The sequence below is a fragment of the Biomphalaria glabrata genome, chromosome 3, assembly GCF_947242115.1.
Source record: "Biomphalaria glabrata chromosome 3, xgBioGlab47.1, whole genome shotgun sequence".
NCBI classification, from domain to species: Eukaryota; Metazoa; Mollusca; class Gastropoda; family Planorbidae; genus Biomphalaria; species Biomphalaria glabrata.
Genome location: NC_074713.1, coordinates 5,902,207 through 5,914,966, shown reverse-complemented (window position 1 = coordinate 5,914,966; position 12,760 = coordinate 5,902,207). Strand labels below are relative to the sequence as shown.

General features: G+C 31.8%; 2 protein-coding genes across 7 annotated transcripts in view; one reads left to right on the top strand and one right to left on the bottom strand.

The window, feature by feature from the left end:
* LOC106051258 (dipeptidyl peptidase 3-like) overlaps positions 1 to 12,760 on the top strand; it is a 37,718-nt gene that overhangs the window by 7,025 nt on the left and 17,933 nt on the right. The window contains exon 1 of one of the 3 annotated variants that reach the window (XM_056023038.1): positions 10,530 to 10,662. The exons of 1 other annotated variant lie outside the window; for it this stretch is intronic. In XM_056023038.1, coding sequence (XP_055879013.1) covers positions 10,563 to 10,662 — 100 coding nt within the window. In that variant the 5' untranslated portion in view covers positions 10,530 to 10,562. Of the gene's footprint in view, positions 1 to 10,529; positions 10,667 to 12,760 lie in introns of those variants that run through there. One more of the 3 variants, XM_056023039.1, reaches the window with a different exon arrangement.
* On the bottom strand, positions 859 to 10,510 carry LOC106051267 (BTB/POZ domain-containing protein 17-like). Of its 4 annotated transcripts, none has more exons than XM_013206424.2 (8): positions 10,420 to 10,510; positions 9,494 to 9,648; positions 8,559 to 8,752; positions 7,255 to 7,404; positions 7,016 to 7,138; positions 6,201 to 6,359; positions 5,312 to 5,419; positions 859 to 4,961 (listed from the first exon to the last, which is right to left on the bottom strand). In XM_013206424.2, exons 2-8 carry the CDS (start codon positions 9,624 to 9,626, stop codon positions 4,401 to 4,403), a joined length of 1,428 nt encoding a protein of 475 aa, XP_013061878.1. In that variant the 5' UTR covers positions 9,627 to 9,648; positions 10,420 to 10,510; the 3' UTR covers positions 859 to 4,400. The 4 variants fall into 4 exon arrangements, with proteins under 4 accessions (XP_013061878.1, XP_055879019.1, XP_055879018.1 ...); XM_056023044.1 differs by having other exon boundaries at positions 9,494 to 9,645; positions 10,420 to 10,481; XM_056023043.1 differs by lacking the exon at positions 10,420 to 10,510 and adding an exon at positions 10,123 to 10,209.

The following is a 12,760-nucleotide window of genomic DNA, read 5'->3' as shown; positions in this document are numbered from 1 at the left end:
AAGTTGGGCCTACCTCATCAGAAGACTTTCGTTATCTAATAGATGTATATATGAAGTCAATACTGCAGGCCAATGGTTCTAGATTAGATAGCTCTACGTGTATCGCCTAAGCCAGTGATGCCCAACCTAATTCGACATGCGGACCATTTTAATTTCCGACACTCGTGTCGCGGGCCACATGAAAAAAATGTACAAAAACGAAATGAAATTGACCTGAACCAATTTTATTAGAAACCCGTGGATCTAGTAGGCCTACTTAATTTTATTTCTATTTTTACTCACCGGAAATCGGATTCATTCCTCTACTTGAAATGTGAGCAACATTGTATCTAGCTTTACCAACGACTCATGTTATTGTCTATTGGTAAATATTCCCATCGATCCTCCAATCTCTAGGCGCAGTTTAACAAGCTTTTATTCACTATTCATTTAGCAACACAAAGATAGGAGATATTAAATAATAATTTAAGAAAAAGTGTAATAAAATCTGCGTTTGCTATTTCTTTAGGTAAAGGAGAGAAGCCACTAAAAGTTACACAGCTAGTAAAATAAAAACAAAAAATCTGATTATGAGTACAAATATTTCGGTGCGTGGGTGTGGCTACATTTAATACCTTTGAAACGTGCTGTTGAATAGCACTCCTTTTCAAAATGTAATTGTAAAATAATAATATTATTAACAATAAGGGCAATGCCTTCCATTCCAAAGATTAAGAATGAGTGCAGTGTTTCACATGACTATGCAAACCCAGTTTCAACCTGCATATTTTTCCTCATCTGATGCAGACAAAGCCATTCTCTGCCGGGGTTCTATGTCTATTGAAATTGTCAAATAAACATTAAAAAAAATAAAACATATCAATTTCCCCACGTTTATTCACAAAGATTAAAAAGGAATGTCAATTGTGTAAATCCAATCAAATTTAAATCAGAAAGCAACAAAACAAAATGTCTACAGTATTTTTAAAACTGCCAAATGAAAAAGGCTTTACCATTTTAAAAGTGAGACAATTAGATATGCTCCAAAATAACAACATAACATTTGAATACAGTGTACAAGTTCTGCTGAAAGATCCAGCTTAAGGTGTTACTAAAATACATGTAAAATAAGAGTACATGTATGTAATTACTTCTATGTGCTAAAGAACCAGTATTAATAAATGTGCTGTTATCACTAAATGTTTAACACCTATATGTATCACCATTTAAGATTGCGTAGACTAATATGGAGAGGTATGGTTTCAGCCCTATGCTACCCTGGGGTTACAGGAATAACTGGGTAATTAAAGATATTTTTTCATTAAAACCACAGATGTAATGAATAAGTTTTGCGTAAAAAAAAAAAAGAGAGAGAAACTCAGCTGTCCACAAAATTAAATATAAACTTTGACCTCTATTGTTATATCACTACAATAATAGGACAGAGATACTGCTGCAGAAATCTAGATAATTTGAGCAAGGATTAAGAAATTACAGGTGTCTAGAAATCTAAAGTTTCACAGTTGTGGACATGCTTTAGGTACATGTACTCTTTTTTCTTAGTTAGAATGTAAGTTGTTGCTGATAATGAATAAAAATGACTTAATCCATTAAGAATAAATTATCTAATTACATGAAAATGTAAATTTGACAAAATACAGCAATACTTGACAGAATTAATGAAAGAAAGACTGTACCTTAATGAAAAAAACTAAGCAAAACAAACAAACTAGGTCATCACTTAAATAGACAATTAAAAAAAAAGGATTTAAATTTAAACTGACAAAAAAAAAAAAAAGACTTGTTTTATTTACAGAATTAAAAAACAAAAACAAAGGCAACAACCAAAGCTAACCACCAAAAATAGAATCATAAACAAAAACATTTGAAAGAAAATGTCAATTTTGACTTTGAACATCCAAAATGTACTCAGTGGTAAACAGTCATAGAGTCGACTGAATAAACATCCAAATAATGATACAAAGTAAAAGAACTTGATCAAAACATGCAAACACAATGCTTTGAAGACCAAAACAATTATCTCAAACAGGCAAAGTTGCAGAAGTTATTAGACAATAACATCCAAAAGGCAGATTCACTATACTAGATATGCAATCTGTATAAATGCATCCAGGACGTGCAGTGGCTGAGTGGTAAAGTGCTTGGCTTCCGAACCGCGGACCAAATCCTGGGAGTTTTAATTTCGGGATCTTCAGGCACCTCTGAATCCACCCAGCTCTAAAAGGTCTCTGACATAAGTTGGGGAAAAGTAAAGGCAGTTGGTCATTGTACTGGCCACATGACACCCTTGTTAACCGTAGGCCACAGAAAAAGATGACCTTTACAGTATCTGCCCTATAGACCACAAGGTCTGAAAGGGAAACTTTACTTTTCTTTTTATGACTGCATCCACTTTCCAACCATTCTAATATAGATAATAATTGTTATCCAAAGCATATTGAACAAAAATGAATATACAGGCATAAAGAGAAAAAGTAAACAAAGGAACATTGTACTTAATACAACACTCTGGATATTTAAATGTCAATATCCAAGTTGCCATAAAACAGAATCTTTCAACCAAAGCTAAATGAAATTGAAGATAAAAAAGAGAAGGAATGCAAAACATAAATTTCATTGATACTGAAGAACTTATCCAATGATATATAACAAACTTCTTTCTTTACTGCTAAATTATCTTGGCTAAAAAAAAATCTATTAACCAGGAGGTTCATCCTGTGATGATTAGATGTTTGAGACATTTTTTTGAACTGAGACTTTAGAAATAAGTCAGGTAATAATGTTTGAAAAGTCTATACATTTTGAAACTTATGTTTCTAAAATAAAAATTAAAAATCAGTCCAACTAGAAAAAAAAAAAGTCCTTGTTTGCATTATTGCTTTAATTTTTATTTTAAAAATCTATGGTGAATTACAAACTAGAATATTTATTCTTTATTTGTTTTTTTATTGCAACATCAACATTTTCTGATTGGTAGACTAGATTGTGAATGTGAAACATTAATTTTGTAAATTAATAAAAATTACTTGCAGGAGAAACTTTAATCTTGAAACAGTGATGTGAAATATTAAATCATTGTGGCTTAGCAGGAGTTATACAAAGAAAAAAAGCTTTTTTTAAAGAATATAATACAACAATTGCCCCATAAATATTGAAAGCATGAATTGTGTAAACCCTCAGTTTGATATCAACAGCTACAATGATAATCCATTCATCAAACATTGTATAGAATACATAACCTGATGCAAAAGTGCAAAAATACTATGACATAAAGCTCTGCAATTTAATTTAGCTGACCTGCAGCATAAACATTTATTTGGTCTTTTTTTTTTTTTGCAGAAAGCTGAAATGTTTTGTCAATCACATATTTAAAAAAAAAAAAAAAAAAGAATTTAATATCATCAAAGGTCAGCTGAATATAAAAAAATATAGAATGTATAAAAATTGTTTTTGGTAGACAAGAACAAAAAAGGTAAAAAGTATACGTTTCAAACATATTTGTAAAACGTGGCCAATATACATGTTGACATTGTCATAAATTGAGAAGAGATTTTGTTTGAATGTATCCATGGTTGTAAAGGATCCACAAACACACAAAGTGTAAAGAATGAGACTATACCATTGCACAAGTGGAGATAAATGTGATGAGGAAACTATCACACATAAATACCCAATGACTCATGACAAGTACAGCTTTTGTATCACCAAAACAACAACATAAGTATGTAGTATAAATAAAACCTGTACAAGGAACAAGTTACAGTATTTATATTTTGATATAGATGCAGTAGCTTGCAATTATAAAGAGCTCTATATGAATAAATAAACTGTGCGCTTAAATTAGCCCTGTATAGATTTGATTTTTATAGCTTGAAACTTAAGTGAAAAAAAAAATTTGAAAACAAGTCATGTCATGTAGACCCATTAATGGAATCATAAGAAAAAATCTATTATTTGTAATTTCTATTCTATTAAATCTGTAAGCTATTATTATACAATCCTCTTAAATAAATATAAACTATAATTATAAATACATTTCTTGAAAAACGTTTTTTATAAACAAGTTTCTTTGGAAAAAAAAATGATTACAAATCAGAATAAAAATAATAAAAAAACAACACTATGCACTATGTGAAAAGCACTGTTTAGTAGAGAAGTATAAATAAGAAAATGAATCAGTTTGGTGCAAGTTAAAGTTCACAATCAAAATCATAAGATTAACAATTGCAGTATTTATTTATTTATTTTTTTTTTGGACATGATGTTTTGAATCAATTATGAAAGGAAGCCCAAACAGTCAAAATATTGTTTTAAAAATGTTAACTAGCTCCCAAAGTATGTTAATTGTGTCTTGACTCTAATTTGACAGAAATAGCACCCATTTTAACTCTGTATAGAGCTTAATCAGCTGGCTTCAAACTGATCTGCAAGATTAACGAGTCCTCAACAACAAAGGGGGACTGTTGCTGAAACACTTCACTTACTGTAACTTTCTTATCCATCTCTGTATCGGAAGAGTAGCGAGCCTTGGAGAAGTTCTTTTTCCCGCACACAGAATGCAGCAGCTGTTGGCCATTAGCGATGGCCAGGTAGTACTCCACTGCCCTCGGCTGTTCTAGGATAACATTGGAATACAGCAATATTCTGAAATCTTCAGGGCTGTTTGTGGAGCCTTTTGGATACACCTTCAACTCCCAGTCCCAGGTCTGAGCAGGGAAGGAGGAAGCCCTGGTGGAGAATCTCACCCCAACCTCTGTGCCTTTTTGCACACTTGACAGACGTGGAATGATTATTCTCTTGTCCCACCGAAGGTTGGTGTAGTTTCTCAAGAGGAAAGAGCTTGTGGTGAACTCCTTTGTCCGAGCACGTGTTGACAGTGGTAGGGCATGATATTTATAAGCCAGCAGTAAAGGCGGTTGGAAGATATCTTTGTGCTGCTCCACTAAGCTCAGAGATTCCAACTTTAATAAAAATTAAGTATTCAAACAAATAAATATATATGTTAATTATTGCTTTAAAGGATATATTTGTTCATTTAGAAAAAACGAAAAAGCTTTAATCATTTATTGTATGTCATTTTCTCAGAATAAGGGATGTCAATGTAAATAACAAAAATTAATTAACTGTCCAACCAAAGCTTGGCTCATGGACTGATTTCATGTTGTTGTTTTTTTTTATCCCAAAATGAACAAAACATGGGTTCACAAATTACTAAAGCAAAATTACAATTGAATTAGCTAGTCACAAACAATAAATCTGCTTTAGGTAAAACAAAAAAATTATTGTTTTGTTTACAAACAAATGAACAAACCTGCGTTAACTGGTCAGGCGTCATCATTGGTAGTCTTACAGTTTGTAACACACTGGTCAGGACAACTTCAAACTGTTGGTTATTTAAATGCTTGGAGTCTTTGTAGGCCTTCAGTCACCACCAAAATATGAGCAGAGATGCAAACATAAAAACATTCTATGTTAATTGAATTAAAAAAAAATAAAATTATATTATTTAAAAATCAACTCATCTGCTAAATCTAATTAATGTATTTAAAAAACAAAAAAAGGTTGATTGACCGAGGAAAAAAAATGTAAGCATGTTTCTCCATTTCCTAATTGAATAGATTGGAAGTGTCACCAATAAATAGATCAAAAGTAGATTCATAAGCTATCTTATCTTATCTTATATAATACAGACGTTACTTCAAAAAAGAAGATGATTACGTCCTATGCGTCATGCGTATTAACCAATGACTTAAATTCTGCCAAGTCACTGGTTTTCCTAGCTACTTCAGGCTATGATAGCTTTTGGTCTTATAGATCAAAGAGATGAAAAAGTAGATTCACATTCAGATATAAAAATCACTTCAGAGCTTCACAAAAAAAAAAAAAAAGAGTTAAGAGCAGAGAGATGGGAGAGATGAGGCAGTGATAATGGGGATCAAAATACAGAGAATAAAAGCTATTATTTATAGAATATTTATATTATAAAAGAAAATAATCCACTTAAATGCTATTATTTATTGTACCATAAAAATATATGATTATGGAACATTACAGATAAAATTTATTATAAAAGGAAGGCTAAGAAAACAATGGATCCATGGAAACTATAGAAAAAAAAAAAGTCTTTTAGCTTTTCACGTAACATACTGATAGTTATATTAAAATATAAGTATTTAAAAACAAAATAATTATCATCTTACAGACAGCCACTTCATGACAGCCTGCCAAAGGTCATATTCATCTTTGATGACGAGACAGGAAGAGCTCATGATTTCAATCAGTTGTTCTTTATCTAGACTGAGCCATTCTGCCTCCCATTCAGCACTGTTAATTATTTCATCCATTTTCAACGCCAGTGCCTAGAACAAAATGTCAAAAAAACATTTTTTTTAAAATGCATAATATTTTTAAAAAAATTTAAGTAATACAATGAATAATGAAACACACAGAATCTTGTAGAGTAATCATTTACTCAATACACATCAGGCATTGATAAAGTACAGTCTTTAGTAATTATATCATCTTGTATTATCTTGTTCCCTTTTTTAAAAAATAATTTTCTAAAATAATACTTATTTTTACTCTTATGCCAGTATTAATATTATTTTCAAGTCAAATGACTGGACTGATCTAGGAATACACTGATATGACTGACAAAAGTAAAGGTGCAACTTTCAGACCTTGTAATCTATGAGGGCAGATGATTTAAAGTTCATAGGTTTCTCTGGCTGAAAGTTAACAAGGCTATTATGTGGCCAGCACAACAACCAACCACCTTTACTTACCCACGATATGTAAGGGACCCAATTGAAATGAGTGGATTCAGTGGCATTCTAAAATTTAAGAAGTTCAAAATCCCAGCACTTTAACCTCAGCCACCACACACTGACATGCCTGATAACCTTTGCAATACAGTTCCATTACAGATGAAATTAGCAATACAGTTTCAAGACTGATACTATAATACAGTTACATGACTAATCAAATCAATAACACAGTTCCATCACTTAGTTACCTGAACACAAGCTCTGGTCAACTGGTGATGGTAACATTTAGTAGCGTACTGAAACCAGACGTGAAACACATCTTTTAGCTGCACCTTAGGTATGATGTAGTAACAAGCAAAGTCTAGGCAAACCTGTGGGGAAATTTAGCAAGAAGTTAAAGAATTCTTAACTAATAACTATGACTATTCAACATAAAACTATAGTATACATATGACTTAAGATAATATAACACAACTATGTAACTTACATTGCGCAAATCAATGACATTGTACTTGTCAGCTAAAATAAGAACTGGCAGAGTATTTTCAATATTCAGTTTGATATGACAGCTGTATAAAAAGTTGAGGAATCTTGGGAAAACACCAACGCACACGCCATCTTCAACCAGTTTGATTTCCTTCATCAAACATTCAAAATTTATTACATTAGTGGAGCAGATAGTGAGAGTCCATTATGACTTTAATATTAAGTACTTACTTATAATTAGTTATGTATAATTGCTACTTTACTTTTATTGTGTCTTCTATCCTGAAAGCTTTCTAAATTAAGTGATTTTACTAAAGGTGTTACTCAAGTCAAATGTGAATATTCATTTGTTATGAATCTCACTGCTCTTTTTTGTGTCTGTTCCAGTTTCTTAATGTTTTCTTGAGTTGAGGGGTCCCAAACAGAGGATGCATATTCTATTATTGGCCTAACCAAGGTTAAATAACATTTTAGTTTCTTTTAATAAACCCTAATGCTTTGTTTGATTTTTTAGTAGTTTCATTAATAGCAATAGTGAATAATACTAGTTATACTAATTCTAGTAAAACTAGCATTCTCTAACAATAAATTCTCTCTATAAAGTGTTTGTTCAGAAGACAGTGACTTGTAAAACTAGCATTCTCTAACAATAAATTCTCTCTATAAAGTGTTTGTTCAGAAGACAGTGACTTATAAATCCTATTTCTCAGGAATTATTTTCCATGTTCAGGTTAAAGTATTTACTTTTCCTTTAGGGGTCAACTACCATTTTATGATAAATCTTTTTGTTTGTTATAAAAAAAAAATGGCTACAATTTGGATTAGCTTTAAAGGCCATAGCATGATCTTTTTAGATTATACTCATTTAATTCTTTAGATGACATAGTTATTTATTGTGATGGCTATCTTATCCACAGTCAAAGAGAAAATGTTAGTGAAAAAAAAAAAGCTTTGACCAATTGTCACCTGTATTTCTAGCAGAAACAAATCTAAAATTGCACTCTATTCTTTCCAATAAGATATAGAGACAGTATATAAACTAATGTTTCAAAGTTGGCAGCATTTTTCTTTCGAAATATCATTGAAAGCATCATCGGGATACAAAGAGTAAGGAATGGCCTTTGAACTTTGTATAAATTCAGTAATAAAAAATTGATAAAGTGATTTGATGAGTATTTTCTTTGTATTTGCACTATTGTTTATAATATTTATTTGCTTAAAAGTTTATTGCTAACTTCTTATATACACACAAATTAATAGTATACAAAGCATAATGATTTTATGACTACGTAACACTGTACTTACTTTTTCTTTGTAAGTCTCCCACTGTCGACTGGTTAGCATCTTCTCAAAGACCTGAGATGCTCTAACTAAGACTAACTTGTGAGCAAAATATTTCTCATTCTCCACCTGTAGTGTGATATCACTCAATAGTTTATTGTTGTAAAATCTTCCTTGCTCTGTGAGTGCTTCACGTTCATTTCCATAACAGTCTATGCCTGAAAATCAAACGACTTTTTGAAAGTACAGTAAGACATTATTTGTCAAACATTTTTTTTATACATATGCTTCACTCAAAACTGACAGCCGGCACCTGGTAGAAAGAACTTTAAATAAAAACTATTTCAACATAGAGATTATGCACATTTCTGATTTCATTTTTAAAATGAATATGCTCTCATGTTAATTGTTTGTTGAGTTACTTCTCTTATCATCAAGACATTACTGACACCGCTGGTGTAGATTTTGTGCAGTATTACAGTTCGGATACTGAAGTGAGTGAAACACACATAATCAATAAGCTGAACTTTTCGATAATTGTATGTGATGTTTATCTACATTAATTTACAAATGTACCAATAGTGGAATATGAATGCAAATATGAGGAACACAATTCAATAGATACTCCATATATCTTGAATTATACAATATTTACTTCAGTAGACAATTACATGATTGCTCTAACTTCATTCTCTGATCGAATCTCAGGTTGACTGCTTAGTAACTTCCTAAATGTTGTTCTACCTTTCACTCATACTTCAGGTCATCTCATAACTAGTGTTCATATGTTCATACTTTATGTTCACAAATTTACCTTAAATATTACAAGGTACAACAAGGTTACTATTTCAACGGTGACACTATAACTAAATTGCCAAATCAAAAAAAAATATAGACAGCACTGTCTGAACAAACATCTTCTTTTAGTAAATGTCGTTTTCTAATATCAATTTCATTACCCTCTTCACTCTCTAGTCGTAGGGCTAAAGATGTTGGAGAAAGACAGTGGTTTAAACATCGTGCAGCTGGGACTTCTCCATCTGTCATTGGCTGGTCCATAACACAAATCTGGTCAGGTGGTGGGACAGCCATTGTTAAATACTAAGCATCACTTCTGAAGAAAAAGAAAACATATTTTAATGACAAGCAATTACTTAAGACTTAAGACTAAGTTAAGATATATCCAATGACTGGTGAGCCATGCAAACATTCTACAAAAAGAAATATAAATCCATAGATTTTGTATTGACTTTGGATTTAAGCTCCAATTAAAAATAATGGTTTGAACAGATTAATGCTGCCTTTGTCTATCTTAATCTGTGCTAAGACATATTAACAACATACTTAGATTTACTACATCTAATTCTAACTAGATTAACTAGATCGAATCTAGATCTATATATATAGACTACATGTAACATAACATATACAATAATGAATAATACATGTAACATACTTAACATAGTAACCTACTATTACAGTACTATAGTAGTCTATAGATAGTATTTAAAAAATTACCAAAATTATTACAGTGTGATTTGATTCTACAATATAGATCTAGAATAATCTAGATAGATTTGGCTTTTACTTTGAATCTCTAGATAGATCTAAATTCTAAGTAGGTCTCATTTCAAAATAATAGTTTGTGAACAGATTAATGTTGCCTTTCTTAGTCTCGACTGTGTAAGTGTGTGTCTGTCAAGTCTGTCTAAGTGTTTTTATTAATATTAAATTTATATTTCATTCATGCATGATCATGCTAAAGAAGACATATGATATTAACATCATGACAGACTATTCTAGATCGAAATCTAGGCTATATCTAGACATCTAGATCTATGTCATAACAATAAAGGGGATTGATAGCACTACGACCACTACGTACGAAAACTGTTTGGGGTTGGTGCTATACTACAGAGTCATAGAGTAGAGCCTAAATCATCAGTACATGGATTGCTTCAACATCAATATATATATTATATAGATATAGATCTATATATATTATATAGATCAGTGAGCTTATTGACGATGTTGTTTAGCATAGTTTATGCAGTAAAAAATGTACGAATAGAAATCTTTTTTTCCACAATCCATTGTTGTGTAGATCTAGAAAGTGAAAGTAAAACACGTAGGTATGATCCGAAATAACCCTAGATCTAGTCTATAATCTGTTTACCATAGATCTATAGACTCTAGATCTAATATCTATGGTAGAATCTTATAACTAGACACCGACTTGTCACTTTGGGGAACTAGATTCTAGATCTAGAATCTGTAATTCTATTCAAATTGTCTATTATTGTGATAAGTGTGTGAGGTCTAATTTTTAGCGGCCCCCGAAAGGGGAAAAGACGCTATTAGTTTTGTGTGAAATGTCTGTCCGTCTGTCCCGTTTAGATCTCGTAAACTAGAAAAGATATTGAAAATCCGACATCACAAATTTTAGACTTTAGACCATTCAAAGTTCTGATGCAACGGCTACTTTTTTTTTTCTGAAAACGAAAACTCTAATTTTTAAAATCAGTTATGCAAGCAGTTTAAAAAAAAACAAAACTTGTAATTAGTATGCATTATAAGTTCGACCTAATTTAAAACGAATAGTAATCTTGTAAACTTCATTTTCCTGAACTTTTATTTTATTGCGGAAAAGTTTTTTTTTTTTTTTTTGAGGATTCGAATAAGAGATTGAGCCTTTTCCCAAAAATTAAATCAATTATAAGACATCAGTTAGGCCAGGGGAGGCGCGGTGGCTGAGCGGTAAAGCGCTTAGCTTCCGAACAGGGGGTCCCGGGTTCGAATCCTGGTGAAGACTGGGATTTTCAACTTTGGAATCTTTGGGCGCCTCTGAGTCCACTCAGGTATAATGGGTACCTTACATTAGTTGTGGAAAAGTAAAGGCCGTTGGTCGTTGTGCTGGCTACATGACACCCTCGTTAACCGTAGGCCGCAAAAACAGATGAACTTTACATCATCTGCCCTATAGACCACAAGGTCTGAAAGGTGAACTAGTTAGGCCAGGTTCACATCTAACTTTACATTCACTTTCACCTATCCTTTGATCTGCTGGACCGTTGGGGCACTACACAAGATCTGTTAACCTTCATTCTCCATTCTTATCTCTCATTTGTCTTTGATATAATTTCATTCGGATGTTCTTTCTGAAAATATTGAAGCCTGCCTGGGTGGACCACTTCGAGGGCCGATTTTGAGTTTGTGTTTCCACACAAACTGTCTTTTGTAACCTTGTTTTTTTTTTTTTTGTGTGAAGCTAGTGAAGGTTTAACTTACAAAAAAAACTAAAAGCAGATTCTTATTCTTCAACTAAAGGACAATAAAAATAGATGTGTTCCTTTGTTACACTTTGTATTACCACCTATAGTATAGGCTATTGGCTATAGTCAAGACTTTATTTTGAAATAAATTGGGTCACTTCATAATGATACTCCTATATTGAATGCAGTTTTTGGGCTTTCTCCTTCATTTTGGACAGTGAGCGCAGTCATTGAACACCACTATGTAATTGTAATTGCTAATAAATTATATCTGTGTTACTTAAAAATTATTTAGATTGTATTAAAAGAAGTAGATTCACTTTTGCATATAATATGTATTTATAGTCTTTATTTAGATTGTATTAAAAGAAGTACAAGTAGATTCACTTTTGCATATGTATAATAATTATAGTCTGTTTTCTCATACTCTCTCTCTATTACCTGTATATATTGTTTATCGTTGATTTATTTAAATACCTATATAGATATAATCTATGTGTAGAAACAGACAGAAATAAATTTATGTTGATTATAGATCTATAAATTAATTATTAAATTATAATTTAATAAACATGATATTGTCATCTAGGCTACATGTATTTTCTCTCTTTCTTTCATTTTTAATTCCCATCCAAGGACCCTCCTCTTGTTTTCATAATTTGGATGTTCGTTTTGTTACACCTTAACACCCCCTCCCTCCCATAGAAGCTTATAAAATTCTTTTCATGACTCTCTCCCCCTTCCCTCCACTGCCTGTTTGATAGTTTGTGACACTATACACTTAGTGTACACCTCTCCTTACCGCCAGCTCATCTGGGTGATGACCTGCAGTGGTAATGGTCTCTGGCTTCAAATTAGCAGCCCGCAGTTTTTCTTTCATTCATAAATTATATATTCTAGATATCTCGATCTAGGTCATGTTTATTCATTGAAAAAATCATAGATTTATTAATA

Bases quoted from the DNA above. Each gene is read 5' to 3' on its own strand.
- LOC106051267 (XM_013206424.2), bottom strand. From the start codon at position 9,626: ATGGCTGTCCCACCACCTGACCAGATTTGTGTTATGGACCAGCCAATG. The intron at 7,405-8,558 runs GTAAGTACAGTG...TGTTTGATGAAG, and splicing joins GGGAGACTTACAAAGAAAAA to GAAATCAAACTGGTTGAAGA. The intron at 7,139-7,254 runs GTAAGTTACATA...ATTTCCCCACAG, and splicing joins ATGTCATTGATTTGCGCAAT to GTTTGCCTAGACTTTGCTTG.